Source organism: Elephas maximus, chromosome X, assembly GCF_024166365.1.
Source record: "Elephas maximus indicus isolate mEleMax1 chromosome X, mEleMax1 primary haplotype, whole genome shotgun sequence".
NCBI classification, from domain to species: domain Eukaryota; kingdom Metazoa; phylum Chordata; class Mammalia; order Proboscidea; family Elephantidae; genus Elephas; species Elephas maximus.
The window spans coordinates 26,324,422-26,340,123 of record NC_064846.1 but is presented as its reverse complement, the minus strand read 5'-3'; the positions used below and the strand labels follow the sequence as shown (position 1 = coordinate 26,340,123).

Genomic DNA, 15,702 nt, shown 5'->3' with positions numbered 1-15,702 from the left:
GGAATAACCCCCTTGGGGGCACCGGGCCTGACCTCAGGTACCAGGGACTGCAGACGAGGTTGGGTGGAGGGGAGTAGAGGCTGGGAAGGGGCCCCTCGTTTCACCCACTTCACATCCTGCCATGGGGCAGCCCTGGGCTGCGATTGTACCAGGCGGTAGATGAATCTGCTCTTTCAGGATTGCCCATCGCACAGAGGAACAGGACAAGCCTGAGCCTTTTGCTAGACAGAGGCATTGAGGAGGCCCAGTGGGAAGTCAGCCACTCCTCGGTTTCCCCAGCCTGTCCCCACCGGTCAGGGGTTGAGGGGTGTTGTTGTTGTTGTTGAATCCAGAAAAAATGCAACATTTAATGTCTATAAAGGTGCAGTATGAGTCATTTCATGGAATGTCTAGGCCCCTTTGCTGGCAGCAACCAAACTTTCCAGCCCTCTTTTGAGGAAGCCATCCAACTCGGCTGCCGCTGCTGGTTTGTGTGTGTGAGAACGTGTGGGTGTATGTGTGGGTCTGTGTGTGGGATGGCTCTCTGTAGGGCCTCGCCTGTCTATATGTGTGCTTGTGCGGGTCTCACAGATGTGAGGGCATAACCGTGAAGGCGCCAGCGTGTGTGTACGCGTGTGCACGTAGGTGCAAGCCTTGGCTGTATGAGTCCCCTCGTGCGTGCGTGTGTGCTTGCGAAAGGCATGTGTTTGTTGTGTGTGTGTGTCTGTAAGGCAGTATGGTATGTGAGCCTGTGAATCTGAGGGTGTCTACGTGTACATTTTTTTCCTCATTGCTGCCAAATTATCTTCCCATCTCTCCCCTCACGAAGTGAAGGGCTGGCTGAGGAAAGCTAGAAGTCCAAGAGGGGGGCAGCTGGGGAGGGGAGAGGGGCTGGAGGGAAACCAAAGCAACTCCACTCATAGGAGAAAAGTGTCAGCCAAGGATGAAACTGAAACCGAGGCAGCAGCTCCAACGAAAGCACAAGCACCCTGGGATTGTCTTGGGGCTTCAGTTCCTCCCCACTTCTTCAACCCCTCCAGTGGCTGTGGAGATTAGTCAGCCTGAAATTCCCATCCCTGCAACTCGGAGTTGGGGTTAGAGCAGTGGGGCTGAGCTAGAACTTGGCTGTGGCTAGCACGTGACCCCATTAGCACTCATTATCACATTAACACAAATTAGTATATCTGCTCCACTCTCAGTCACCTAGTGAGTGCAGGGCCAGGCTGGAGGGAGAGGTCACAGCTCAGGCCCTGCTCTGAAGAAGCCAGCAGCACGAGGGTATCAAGGGAGGGGGCAGGTCGAAGCCTGCAGGGCAGGTTGGAGACAGAAAGAGGGAGCAGGGGGACATTGAGCTTTGCCTGTTTGATCCTTGTCCTCAGCCATGCTCTGGGAGGAGACACCTTGGGGAGAGGGTGAGCAGCAAGGAGGGGGTTTCCAGGAATAGCTGGGCACCGCCCTGTAGGAAGGAGGCCCGGGCTCTGAGGTCTGGGCGGGAGACTGCCGGTATTTCTCCTGGCACACAGCAAAACCTGGGAACGTTTAGGATCCTTTGGGGTTTTTTTCCCCCCTTTCTTTTTCTTTATGGAAAATCCTTAGATAACTTTCTCAGATGGCTTTGGACACCCTGAAAGCAGCAGAGCTGGGCTGGCTGCCAGGTAGAAGATGCACCCAGAACACTAGCACAGTGCACAGCTTTTCTTTCTCAGCACAGAAAGGGGGACACACTCCATCCATGTATTTATATGTAGAGTTGGATCATGGGACTGGCCACTGTAGCTTCTGGAAAGGTTGAGGTTGGAGCCCCCCAACGACTTTTCTTTTTTCAGCTCAAAGGTGTCTGGCCACACCTAATAACATGTTTAATGCTTCTGCTCTACCTCCTAGTTCGTTGAGTAGTGCCTGGGGTCTTAAGAGCTTGCAAGTGGGCATCCAAGCCACAACAATTGGTCTCTAGTCACCTGGAGCACTACAGGAAGAAGGAGAGTCAGGAACAGAAGGAGGATATGGAATGTGTGGCTAACTGCCTCCATGAATAGCTGCCTCCTTTGCCATGAGACCAGAAGAACTGGATGGTGCCCAGCTACCATTACTGAACATTTTGATCAAAGTTCTATAGAAGAATCCTGATCAAAAGGGGGAAAATGCAGAACACAATTTCAAATTCTCATGGACTCCAGACTTCCTGGAGCCATGAAGGTTGGATGAAAACTATTGCCCTGAGATAATGTTTTAAACCTTAAACCAAATATTCCCTGAAGTCTTCTTCTTAGAACCAAACAACAGTTTAGCTTAACTAGTAAAAAATGTCTGCCTTGAGCATTATGCTCTTTTAAGAATTATCTATATGAGATCAGAGTGACAACAGCAACTTGAAGGATTAGATAGAAACCTTAGGGGGCAGTGAGTATATGTTAACGGGGGGAGGAACAACTCAGAAAAGGAGGGTGAGAATGGTTGCACAACTCAAAGAATGTAATCAATGTCACTAAATGGTACATGTAGAAACTGTTGCATTGGTGTACACTTTGCTATGTATATTCTGAACAATAACAACAAAACGAAAACTTTATGAAGCATTGACTTGACAACAACTGGTTTTTTATATTTATTGATATATGAAAATGCTCACAATATAATACAAAGTAAAAAAAAGTTATAAATAATACCAACAATTCCATTCATGTAAGAAAATCTATGTCTTACTGATAAAGGTCTGACAAAATTTGCAGTAAATGTTAACACTGGTTATCGCTGGTGGTGAAATTATGGGAAATTTTATTTCTTTTTGCTTACCTGGATTTTGAAAAATTTTCCTACAAAAAATGTGTAGTACATGTATAATAAATAAGGAAAATAAAGGGTTTTGTTTTTCTTTAAAAAAACAAAAATAGATGTCTGGTCACAGGTTATTTTTGTGCCTTGATATTCTCAGTCTGTTAACTAAACAGTCACCACAGGACCATGAACCACTACAGGGAGGTCAACACGCAGCTGTATCTACTGAGGTCAAGGTTACGAGTTTGAGCCCCAGATGGGCCTCTTCGCTTTTTTTTTTTTTTTAAAGCTGCAGAAGACAGGATTGACAAGCCGGGAACCCGTAACCATCGCCCCCTAGACCCAGCCTAAGGCTAAGTCCCTAACCCTCATCTAGGCCCAGCCCTGGCCCTGGTCTGTATCCCTGTGCTGGAGATGCATTTTTGGTCTCAAGAGAGCCAGGCTAGCGAGTGGCTGTTTCAGGGAAACCCACCCCCAACGCCCTAGACGCGACTCAAAGTTTCCATTCTACTGCCCGCGGGTCAAGAGTGCCATCCCCAGAGAGAAAAGACAGCCCAGAAACCACAATTCCTTTGCTGAAGTTAAGGACACCCCCGAGCTCTGCAGGGGCCTGGGTGGTGGCCCAAGGGAGTTGTAAGTAGCGCGCTCGAGCGAGCCCCAGACCATGTGCGCGCGCAGATGTCCCCCTTGAGTGGGGGCGCGGCCTTCTCGCAGGCCCCGGCGGCGGGCCCAAGGACCTCCCCCCCCCACGCCTTTCCCTCACCACCCCGTCTCCGCTCTCGCGTCTTGCAGGTCCCCGACCCCTTATGGGGCTGAGCTCCTCACCCCAAGCGTTGCGCCCCGGGAGGCCCCTGTAGCGCCACCTACAGGCGGGATGCGCGCCGCGCGGCGTCTTGGGTCGCTGCGGCGGCGGCGTCCGAGATGAAGGCGGAGATGGGCACCTCTGCCCGGGCTGGCCCGCCTCGCGCGCCCTCTCCTTGCCGCCCCAGCCCCGAGAGTCCTGTCCCGCGCTTCCAGTGCAAGCAGCGGTGCTCCGACCTGCCACTCCTCCGCTCTGCGCGCTCAGGGCCTCCTGCCCGGCGCGGGCGGGCCCCTCTTCTCGGGAAGCAGTGAAGTCACACGGAGCCCGATCCGCTGACTCATGAGAATCCTCTCCCTCCCTGGCACACCCCTCGAAACTTCCCGTTCTTTCCTGCTTCCGCCTCTCTTCCTTTGGCCCGGGAGAACCAGGCAGCTCTGGGCTGGGGGAAGGATCCCGGGAGCAGCTGGGAAGCCAGTGGCGGCGAGGGTCCCCGTTGAGCCCCTGGCCCTTCTCTTCCAGCCGGCCGCTCGGTGCTGTTCTGGGGCGCACAGGAAACGCCCGGGAGAGAACTGCATGCTTGCCACTCTGGGCAAAGTTCTCACTGAGGTTGTTATTGTTGTTAGTTGTCGTCATGATGACTTCATGTGTGTGGAGTGGAACTGCTCCATAGGATTTTCAAGGCTGTGACCTTCGGAAGACCAGGCCTCTCTTCCAAGGCACCTCTGGGTGGGTTTGAACCACCAACCTTTTGGCTGAACCTTTGTGCCATTCCAGGACTCCTCCCACTAAGGAATCCTCTTGCAATTAAGCACCTTCACAAAGGGAGTGCTTGCTGAGGGAGTGGCGTCTGGGGACCGCTTCCTTCCTCCAGGCTTCAGGACTGGCTGCAGAGTTAATGGGAAGCGGAGATGGCTTTTTTGGAACATTTTGTTCCAAAGGACAAGGCTTAGGATGTCTGTGCTACCAAGCAGTACGCTGTGCCCTGAGCTGCACTTGACCCCTACAGTAAGCCAAGCTGATGGCCTAAGAGGTCACTGTGGCCCTTCCTCCTGGGACTTGGTGTTGGACTGGTCCAGGTTGGGGTGGAGGCAACTTTGAAGCCAAGGATTCCCTGTTCTCACCACTCACCCCCATTGTGCCATGAGGAAATAAGACAAGGTGCAAATTCTAGGGGTCTTAAGTCCAGATGTAACTTGCTAGGAAAACGAATTATTATAAGCCATAAACTAAAATATACATGTAAATCCAGTTGAACCAAAGGGGCAGCAGCGGCATGGTGGGGGCACATTTGCCAAGGGCTTTGGGTTCCAATAGCAACTGCTCTAGACTTTAGGGATGTAAAGCAACTGAGTCTGTGGAAAGTGTAAGCACCAAGAGACTTTTCCATACACAGGAGCTGAGAGCTAAGGGTGGAAAGATGATCTGGTCTGTTCCCTCATTTTATAGCCCAGTTAAACCCAAGCTGAGAGAAGCAACTGCCCAAGGACATTCAGGGAGTGGGTGGCTAAGCTGAGACTCAAATCCAGGAGAATGCGCTTTCCACTGTGCTCCACTGCTTCAGGAGAAACGACAGGGGCAGGGGACACCTACTGAGCCTGAGGAAGGAACACAGGGAGAAGGAGAACAAGGGGGGAAGACTGCAGAGATTCAGAGAGGAAGAAAGGGAAAGGAAAGGCCTGAGGAAAAGTGAAGAGGAAGATGTGTAATCTCTTTGGGCCAAAGGAACATCAGCCTCCATCCATTGTATTAAGCAGTTAATTCTGACTCCTGGCGACCCGGCGTGTGTCAGAGCAGAGCTGTGCTCCAGAGTGTTTTCAATAGCTAATTTGTCAGTAGCTTGCCAGGCCTTTCTTCTGATGAGCCTCTGGGTGGACTCGAAGCTCCAGCCTTTCAGTTAGCAGCCGAGCCTGTTAACCATTTGCACTATCCTGGGACATCCTCTGTGTTAAGCATAGTTAAAAAAAAAAAAAAACCAGTTGCCATCCAGTCAGCTCCAATTCATGGCAACCCCAAGTGTGTCAGAGTAGAACTGTGCTCTGTTGGGGTTCGCTGGCTGATTTTTCAGTAGATCATCAGGCCTTGAGCTGCCCTTGACCCCTGCATTAAGCCAAGCTGATTGCCTGAGAGGTCACTGTGGCCCTTCCTCCTGGGACTTGGTGGACTCGAACCTCCAACCTTTTGGTTAGCAGCTGGGCATGTTAACCTTTTGCACCTCTCAGGGACTCCATTAAGTGTAGTATTACCCATGTTCTGGTCCCAGTGATGACAGAAAACATACAGCAGAGGGAGAACCATGATTTGGTCCGTGAGAGAAAAGCTTAGAATAGTTAGAAGCAGAAAAATAGAGCCATCTGAGGAGCACTGAAGTTCCAATCTGAACACACACATCACTCACAGCACTGAGCCGCACTGATAGTCCCTGTTGCCTTGTCTGTGTCTGCCATTAGATAATAAAGTCATTGAGGGTGGGGACTTTATATTATTCACCTTTTTATCTTCAGGGCCAATGGCAGTACCGTGGCATGCGGTAGATGCTCAGTAATTGGCCAATGAGTACATTTATATGTGTGTGTATCTTCATATAAGGAGCCCTGGTGGCACAGTGGTGAAGTGCTCAGCTGCTAACCAAAAGGTCGGTGGTTCAAACCCACCCAGTGGCTCCATGGGAGAAAAGACCTGGTGATCTGCTTCCGTAAAGACTACAGCCAAGTTAACTGGCAGCAGTCACTCATATTAAGGAGATGTTTAGCCATTTCCGTGGCCTGGGCTATATTCATGTTTTTCTCTGTGTTCAGACATGATTACGCAGTGGGCTTGTTTTTGTCTTGATCCATCATGGTCACATACTGTCCCTGTATGATAATAATGTCCTATAAATCTGTTTATGTTCGACAGAACACCAAGGCCTGAGGGCCAGGCCAGCTTGTAGCAACACCAACACTTAGCTGATAGCACTAGGCCAGCTTCTGGGTGGCAGGAGCTGGCTGCTTCTCTCTTTCTCAACCCGTCCATGTTGAGACAATCCCTGTTTTCCAGCTAGGGCTTGGCCGTCCAGTATCTAAATATTTAGACCCTCCCTGTACTCTGACCTAGTCACACCCATATGTGGAACCAGCCAGACAGAGGGACGTCATCACTGGCTTGGGCTGTATCTGTGTGTGGTTTTGTGTACATGTGTATGTGTCCACCAGAAATTCCCTGATAAGATGGGAAAAGAGGCCAGAGGCAGTTCCACCTCACCTCTGGGCCCAGCAGGATGGCCCATCTACTCAGAAAGCAAGGTGCTGGGATTGAGGCCCAACAATCTCTAGGGCAGCAAGGGTGGCCGGTTCTAGGTGGAGTCAGGGAATGACAGAAGGCATATCGCAGCAGCCAAACTCCAGAGGAGCGGGAAAGGGAAGGGGTAGTGGTGGAAGGGAGGGGAGAGTTCCTTTGTATGAAATGGGTCTCTTGAGAAGCTGCTGATTTTCCTTCAAGGAAACAGGCTGCAGTAGGTCACTGTGGGTTTCCCTCCCCCATCCCTTTCTGCTCGAAGCTTCTTGTCTCCAAAACAGGCCCTGTTGATTAGAACAGCAGCAGCAACAAAATCACATACGTTGGCCTCATCCTCCACTAAGAGGCTTAATCTCACCCCTTTCCAGTCAACCAGGCTTCCTTAGCTCCATCTCTTCAGGGCATCTCCTTTCTCTGTCCTCACAGATGACCAGGCAAATCTAGTACCATTATGAAGTGGTATCAAGGTGCCACCTGATACCATTTGCAGAATGGCATGGAAAAGCAAGGTTGAGGACAAGTGGGTGGGCTCTAAATGCTTGATATTTTGCCAAAGCCCCAGCTCTTCTTCCCCGGGTGTGACTAGTCCTGTATTGCCCTGTGGTGCGGTCCAGCTGATCACAGATTGGCTACCGAGGCCCAAAACTCAACCAGCATGGCTCATCTGTACAGTCAAAAATCTGGCCCATGGTCACTGGAGGCCTGGACAGACGAAATGCATCCTGGATTAAGTGGCAAGTGGCAGCAGAGGGTGAATGCCCTCCCATAAACAACCTGAACTTGGGAGAACAGAGCCTACAAAATGCAGGCTCATTTTTATAGTAAGCCCTGTTGTTGAGCATCACCCAACCACTCAACCGAGGACTTGTTCAGCCAGGATTTGGAGGGGTGGGGCATGTGGTCCCCCCTATCCTGAGGAAAACATATAGCATCTCCCTGGGAGAACTTACAACCCATGTGGGGAGAGAACACTGATGCACAGAGAATCAATTAAACCCATTGCCGTCGAGTCGATTCCGGCTCATAGCGACCCTATAGGACAGAGGAGAACTGCCCCATACGATTTCCAAGGAGTGCCTGGTATAGATCTGAACTGCTGCCCTTTTGTGATTAGCAGCCTTGACACTTCACCACTATGCCACCAGGGTTTCCAGAGAATGAATTAAAAAACAATTAAGTTCAAAGGTAGTCAGTGCAATTGGAGTTCAGAGATGAGAGACATCAGCACAGGCGCTAGTCCATCTGGTACCACAACGTAGGACTTGAATTAGTCCTTGAAAGATGAGTTGGATTCAGATAGGTAAAAGGGAATAACGGATGAGCTTCAGACGTGAGGAGCATGGACAGATGTTTATAGGTGGCAGTGAACCAGGTGTGTGTGTGTGCACACATGCACATGTGTTCATGTATGTGCATGTTGGAAGTCACAAGAAAGAAGGACTGGCAGAGTATGCTGAGATCACGGAGGGCTATGGGAGACTTGGGACTTGATATGGTTGGTGACAGAGAGTCACTGTAATTCTTCAACAGGGAAAGGACACAGAGAAATTGGTGTTTAGGATGTGATCTGGTAGCAATGGTTGACTAAGGACAGGTGCCCAGGTTGATCTCCCCATTCTTGGCATGTCCACAGTACTTTGCGTTTCTGTGGGTGCATCTCATTGTACTGTAATTATGCACTCACGTGTCTGTCGTCCTCAGTGACACTAAACAATCCTTAACAGTAGTGGCTATGCTTTTTCCATCTTCCTGTTGTCGCATCTATCTGGCTCATAGTAGGCACTCAATAAACACTGATTAAATGAATATTTAATTTTAACTGAGTAACAGTTACATACAAGGACAGCTGTCAAAGAATTAGACTGAATTGCACATTAACACTAAGACAATTTGATCTTCCTTTAAATGATTCGGGTGTTAGTGTCTTACCACCATCTTTGTATAAGCAGCAATTATTACTGCATAATACTTTCTATCTCACAGGATGCTAGGTGAGTCTTCTACATATGGAATTGGATATATCACCCAGCAGATCACATCCGCTAAACCTGCATACACATAAAGAACCCCGTCTAGTGCTGAGTATGCTAGCTCTCTGAAAGTGGGGATCTGCCCTGCTCTCCTAGCATTAGGAAGGGGTTTCACTGTATAGCTGCAACTCCCTTTAAACAAACCCAAGAGAAAAAAACCCAGATTGGGAGTAATTTTCTCTTTCCAAAAGGATTCACAGTAGGCCTATTGAAAGTAGTAAATATTTCCTCTTGACTGAAATATGATTTGATTTTTAAAAGCTAAGTGAGTACAAATGCAAAAAATTTGAGTTGATTTACACAATTTTGATCTGTCTTTCCAGGAAATCATCTGTGAAGTCAGGTATGCCTATAGGCATGTTTTAGATAAAAGGAGGCAGAGACTTCTAGTTTGGGGGACAGAGGAGTCAAGTGATCATGATCCCTCAAAGGGTCAGTCTCCAGGCTTGGCCACGAAGCTGCCTGGCGTGCCCCAGGTCTCTGAAGCCTTCTTTCTGTTTGCAGTAAACGTCCTTTCTGCCTGCTCCCATCCCTGCCCCTTGTGGGACAGGGGGTCATGCACACGAGTAACTACAGGTAAAGGAGAGTCTATCCCACATGTTTACTTGGTCAATCACTCCACAACGATTTACTAAGCCCCTACTAGGAGGGAGACCCTGTGCTAAGCTCTGGAGACAACCATGAGCCAGACATTACATGGTTCCTGCTTTCAGGAAGCCCACCGACTAGCAGGGACCAGGAACAGGGAGCAGCCCGACCTCGGCAGGGCCAGGAAAGTCTTCGTAGAGGTAGTGAGCTTCCCTAGAGGATGGGTCAGCGGCCAAGCATTGCAGGCAGAGGCCACCGCAGGCGAGTACAGAGAGGCCTGGCCAGTGCGACGGTAGTTTGGGAACTGAAAGAGAGTGGGGAACACATGGTGGAGAAAAATCACGCCCTCTGCAGCAGTTCCCATTTGCTTGCTCTCTAATATGTACAGCTTTTTTCTCTTCACTCGCCCCCCCTTAAAAGAGAACAGAATTTAACTTAGAAGAATCATGTTTTATTTAGTGATGTGAACATTAAGAATTCATCTACACGGATGAAAATATTCACAAAGGACTTGATCATTCACACTCATACACACAGAGGAAGTCTGCTCAATAAAAAATGCTCTGGCACCCATCCCACCCACTGTCAGGGACAGAGAAGTGCTTGCCCGTTCTGCTGTGTGGCTTCAGTCTTCATGAATGTTGAAGAGTTTGGCTACTTCATTGAGATCTTCGTGTTGCTCACCGTCCTTAATGATCTGAGGGCGAGAGGAACAAGGGGTCACTCGCCCGCTCCATGTGCATTCAGGCCAGACCCAGACAATGGGGCAGCCTGGGCCAGGCCCCACATGACACTATGAGGGAGTTGTGGGAACAGCTTCCTACTAACCCAAAATGAGCAGTGTGCCAACTCCCAGGCCACCCAGCCAAGTCCCAAGTCAAAAAGAAATGTTCCCGAGCCAAGGCAATGCTTTTGTTCTGCCTAGGCACAATCTGACCCAGGTGGACAATGCATATCAGGGTACCTGATGAAGTCACACGGGCAGTTCCCAGCCTGCACTTCCCATCTTTCTCTAAGAGCTTTGACAGCCACCTACCTTCCTTGCTATCGGCATTCGGTTAAAGATGTTCCATAGCACGATCCCCACCACCACTTTGTCCCTGAGGTAGAAGATGACACCTTTGCCATAGTCCTCCCCTTCAATGGGGACCTGTGGGACTGCTGGGCTGCTTGGAGGAATAGTGATTTCTGAGGCCTCAGACTCTGTCTCGCTCTCTGATCGGATACCAGTCCCTGTGGCCAGCCCCCCAACAAACAAACAAAGACAAAATCTCAGTTATTATGAACTTGGAAAATTCTAGAAAGCAAGGGTCTTTAGAAACCTGCTTCAAGATTATTTGCCTTCTCCAGTCCCTCTCCACTGACAAAGCCGAGGAAAGTTCTTCCTTGCCAGCTCATGGGCAGTGGGTCATTTGCACTTAAAACTAGCCCCCGCCTTACTATCTAAATTTAAATTTATGTTATAGATATTTCCTGATATCTGAATTTCCTCAAACTGCAGAAGACTTGCTCGTACCCTCTGAAAAACATTCTAGAGCTGTGCTGTCCAGTATGGTAGCAGCTAGCCACGTGTAACTATTTATATTAAAGTTAAAGAAAATTAAAAATTTTCCTTCCTCAACTGTACTAGTGCTGTTCAAGTACTCAACTGCCACATGTGACTGGTGGCTAACACACTGGACAGAGATAGAACACAGAGAAAGTTCTACTGGACAGTGCTGCCAGAGAGACATTTTAGCCAAAGCAGAAGGCACTTTCCATATGAAGAACTCTAGTCAAGGAGCTTCCTTCTGGAGGAGGAGGAGAATAGCGGTGTGGGAGGGGGGCACCTTGCCTTCCAAGAGCAAGCAGGCTACAAGTGATACTGCCCAGTGGCCAGGGCAGTGACCTGGAGTTTAGAAATGCCTGGGTCCCTCTCCTGGATCCACTTCCCAGGGCAGAGGTCAGAATTAAGGAGTGGGTTTATGTATTACACTGGAATGACACAGGAAAAGGACCTACAGAGACATATGTCTTGCTCTTTTCCTTCTTAAAGAGCTACCTGCCCTTCAAACACCTCTGGCAAAAGGACACAGTGGGTTAAATAACTTGAGCCAGGGTCAGAGAAGGGAGAGAGAGAAGGCCTAGGAGTTAATGAAAAAGATGTGTGTGGGAGAGAAGTCCATTCCAAATGAGGTGTCTCCCATCTAAAGAAAACTTGGCATTAAGATCCGATACATGGAATCAGAGGCAGCTTAAGAATTACTCAGCCTAGTTCTTCACTGCCGAGGGCCCGTGGAGGACAGTGGGCCCTAAGCTAGCATTTTCATTCCTACTTCTTGGGATTAAAAAAAAAAAAGCAGGGAGCAAAACAAAAATACAAAAAAGATTTTCTTCACCACACAGGTTTTCCTATTCCCTAGAGACAAACTAAACAACAGAGCCATCCAGCCAGCCACTGCCCGGAGGCTAGGACAGAGACCCACTATCTTTGAGTCTATGCCTTGACCAGGATGCCTGACTCTGCTAGATCTTAGACCACTAAAGAGTGAGGACTTCAGATCTGGTTTATTTTAAAGCACAACATGAAGACAGGCTTTCTCTAACGGTTCCCTCTGGCCAATATAGAAACCCCTTGTTCAGGAAAATTCTGACCACTGCTTCTCAACACTCTTCCAAGAGAAGTGGTTGGGTTTCCTTACCTGATTGCTCGGTGGCAGATTTTGGGTTGTCTTGTGCAGTTGCTTTTGCAAAAACACCAACTGTAGGCAAACTACTGTCCACCAGGCCAATAGCTTCATAGCCAACATCAGGGCCCAAATCACTCCTAAGGGAGGAGAGATAAGAGGGTGTTCTGTCAAGGGACTATAAGGAATGACACAGTAGTACATGTTCTCTCAGACACAGCACCTTTATACCAACCGAAGAACAACAAGAGAAACACTGGAATCATCTGTCTCCCATAGGGCAGCAGAGGACAATCTTGAAAAAGCAGGATTATCCCAAACAGCTTTTATTTTCCTCAAGAAGCCATTATACGTATCACATACCCATAAAACGAAGTAAACGTTTTGGACTGACTTATCCTTTTACCTCATACCACATTTGCTGAGTGATGAGTTCCACGCTTTTACCTTTCTTCTGGGGAAACCCTGGTGGCGTAGTGGTTAAGTGCTACGGCTGCTAACCAAAGGGTCAGCAGTTCAAATCCGCCAGGTGCTCCCTGGAAACTCTATGGGGCAGTACTACTCCGTCCTATAGGGTCGCTACGAGTCAGAATCGACTCGACGGCACTGGGTTTGGCCTTGGGTTTTTGGTATCTTCATTCTGGAAACCCCGGTGGCGTAGCGGTTAAGAGCTACGGGTGCTACCAAAAGGTTGGCAGTTGGAATCCACCAGGTGCTCCTTGGAAACCCTTTGGGGCAGTTCTACTCTGTCCTATAGGGTTGCTATGAGTCGGAATCAACTTGATGGCAACAGGTTTGGGTTTACCTACCTTTAACTTGTCCTTTTTGTCCTGAAACCACCTTTTTGAAGCTTTAGAGAGTGCCCCATATTTATAGAATCCAGAATTTGAGGTGTTTTATGGTTTCATTAACCGACAGTATTTCATCTAAGCTTTCATTTTTCAAGACTGCAATGCTTTCTTATAAAGAGGTACATTCATCCACTTGGTCATTTTCACTGTTCTTCTTGGGAACTTTTCCTATTGTCATCATGCCTTTATAATGTGCTAGGAACCTCATGGAATATTTCGGGCACAGACACACCATGGTTTTATAAAAATCAAGGACACTTTAGCTGCTTTGTTTCTAGTATCTACAGTGTTATCTTCCTGGACACAGTAGCTCACTGGACTAGTGTCTTCAGGGAACAGTCTTCAATGACTCCTTGGATTCTGTCCCTGGGCTGTACCTGATAATTGTATAGTTATGGACTATTTTTCCTAACTGCATTATCTTACATGAGTTGACCCTGAAATTCATCTGTTGTGCCCACTCATAAAACCGTATGTGATCTTCTTAAAATGTACTCCCATCAGCCAAAAACTTCTCTAACAGGAACAGCTTAGAGGCTTCTGAAACCTTGAATTTTTTTTTATGTAGCCCATCTTTCAAATCAACAAAATGAAAAAGAGTCAACTGAGACCAGCCCCACTGCTCAGGAATGTCCACTGCGGGTCTTTCTTTATCCAAAGAACTGCCTCTATGTGCCTGACTGTGAAGTCCTGATTTTAAGGTTACAGGTGAATGGGCTGTCTTTTTTTTCTCACAGTATGTTGGGCTCATCAGGGTTAGCAGCACAGAACAAAATAAAATACACTAGTGTCTATACCTATGAGGACACTCTGGTGCCACCTACTGTAGGTCACACTCTCAGTTATTTTTCCAGGAAGAGCTGATGCCATCTCCATTCATTCATTTGGTCTATCTCATGCCAAATATGACGCTTTTCACTGGGTGGCCACTCAGGGTTAGAATGCATGGACCTGAGCTGGAATTTTTTTCCCTCTGTATGAAGCTAACTGGCCCACAAGGAAACCAAACCATTATCCTGTTCCTATTAGTTCTGGGTTCTAGCCAATTGAGCCCCCAAGGAACACAAGTATTACCAGAACATTGACTGATGCCAGTATGGCTTAGCAGCGCCAGTCATATTTTCTCCAGCCAATCTTCCGCTCACGACAGCGTGATCGTGGTGCTCTACACGCCTTCTACCCAACTTTATATCGTAGAAGCATGCAGCGTCTCCCGCCTTTGGAAATAAACACAGAACATGAACACGAAAGAAAAAAGCAAGTTAAAGACACAACAGAATTTTGGGGGGCTCAAAGAACCCTTGCGATGTTAACTAATTCATGTTTTCTATCCATGACCTGAGGAACCCTGGTGATGCAGTGGTTACAGTGCTTGACTGCTAACTGAAAAGTAGGCGGTTCAAATCCACCAGTTGCTCCATGGGAGAAAGCTGTGGCAGTCTGCTTCCTAAAGACTTACAGCCTTGGAAGCCCTTTGGGGCAGTTCTTTATGCTACATGGTCGCTATGAGTTGGAACTGATTCTACACCAGTGAGTTTGGCTTGGTATCATCTACAGTCTAGAAAAATACCTAAACTATCAAAAACAGTTGAGATTCTATTTTTTTTAATTTATTTTATGCTTCCACAAAGCTAACATAAATCTATGTTTCAGCTTAAGCCTATTTCTTCTCATTCTGTCCTTATCAGAGACAGGATCTTTGATGTGCTGAATATTCTCTTGTATTCTGTGAAGACCAATTTTTAGATGTGACTGCCTCTCACCATAAGCCTTTTTCAAGGAAAGTTTTTTTTTTGTTACTCAGCATTCATTCACTCATTCAAATATTTACTGAGTACTTATTATGGACAAAGCACTATAGATTGCAGAGATGAACTGACATGGTCTTCGCCTATAAGGAGTGCATAACCCAGCAGAGAAAGATAACAGTATTGCTCTTAACTACAAGTGTAATGGAAAAAAGCACTGTGCAACGTGAGAGGTACAGATTAAGTAAGCCGAGTGTTTCAAACACAGAGCGAGAGAACCCCCAGGTCAGGGTGAACAGGGCCAGCTTCATGAAGGATGTGGTATTTGAGATCTCTAACCCTTTGTTCATCTTTGTGGCTATTTAAACTCCCCTGAAAAAAAAAATCCAACAAGTGAGCAACAGTAAACTAAACTATGAAATCCACTTGATGGAGTATCATCCAGTCGCTGAACTGCTTGCAGAGTCTGAAGCAATGTGGGAAATACATTATGATGTTAAGTGAAAAAAAAAGCCAAATACAAATGTTTATATATAGCATGCTCACCAGAACCATGTAAAACAAAGGAGAAAACTTATGCACAGGAAAACGAAGGGAAGGAAATACACCAAAATATTCACGGTTGCTGCAGGTGGTTTTCCCCCTTTCTCTTTTTTTTGTCTGTGTCTCCTATATTGAGCGTGTATTACATTTATAACAGGTTAAAAAAAATCCAGTACACTTTATCTTAAAAAAGAAGCTTTAAAGGAAAAAAACCCCCTCCAATGTTCCTATGTATTTAATCGCAAACACAATACACTTGTAACGATCTAACAATGGGGGAAATTACCTCACAGTTCCTACCTACTGTAGTCTTGTTTGTGTCATAATAGATTTTAAAAAACAACTAAAAATAGTACTAAAGGAAAATGGAAACGGAGTACTTTTCCTTTCTAGGGAATATGTTATAAAATTGCTTCATCCTCCATTCCCTGGACTCACGCTGGCACA

General features: G+C 47.5%; 1 protein-coding gene across 2 annotated transcripts in view; it reads right to left on the bottom strand.

Moving 5' to 3' along the window:
• Window positions 1-9,874: 9,874 nt before the first annotated feature.
• Window positions 9,875-15,702, bottom strand: part of AIFM1 (apoptosis inducing factor mitochondria associated 1) — a 33,516-nt gene continuing 27,688 nt past the window's right edge. Inside the window, exons 13-16 of one of the 2 annotated variants that reach the window (XM_049872136.1) lie at window positions 14,039-14,181; window positions 12,129-12,253; window positions 10,484-10,680; window positions 9,875-10,144 (exon numbers count right to left, since the gene is read on the bottom strand). In XM_049872136.1, coding sequence (XP_049728093.1) covers window positions 10,073-10,144; window positions 10,484-10,680; window positions 12,129-12,253; window positions 14,039-14,181 — 537 coding nt within the window. In that variant the 3' untranslated portion in view covers window positions 9,875-10,072. The remainder of the gene's footprint in view (window positions 10,145-10,483; window positions 10,681-12,128; window positions 12,254-14,038; window positions 14,182-15,702) is intronic. The other variant, XM_049872135.1, reaches the window with a different exon arrangement.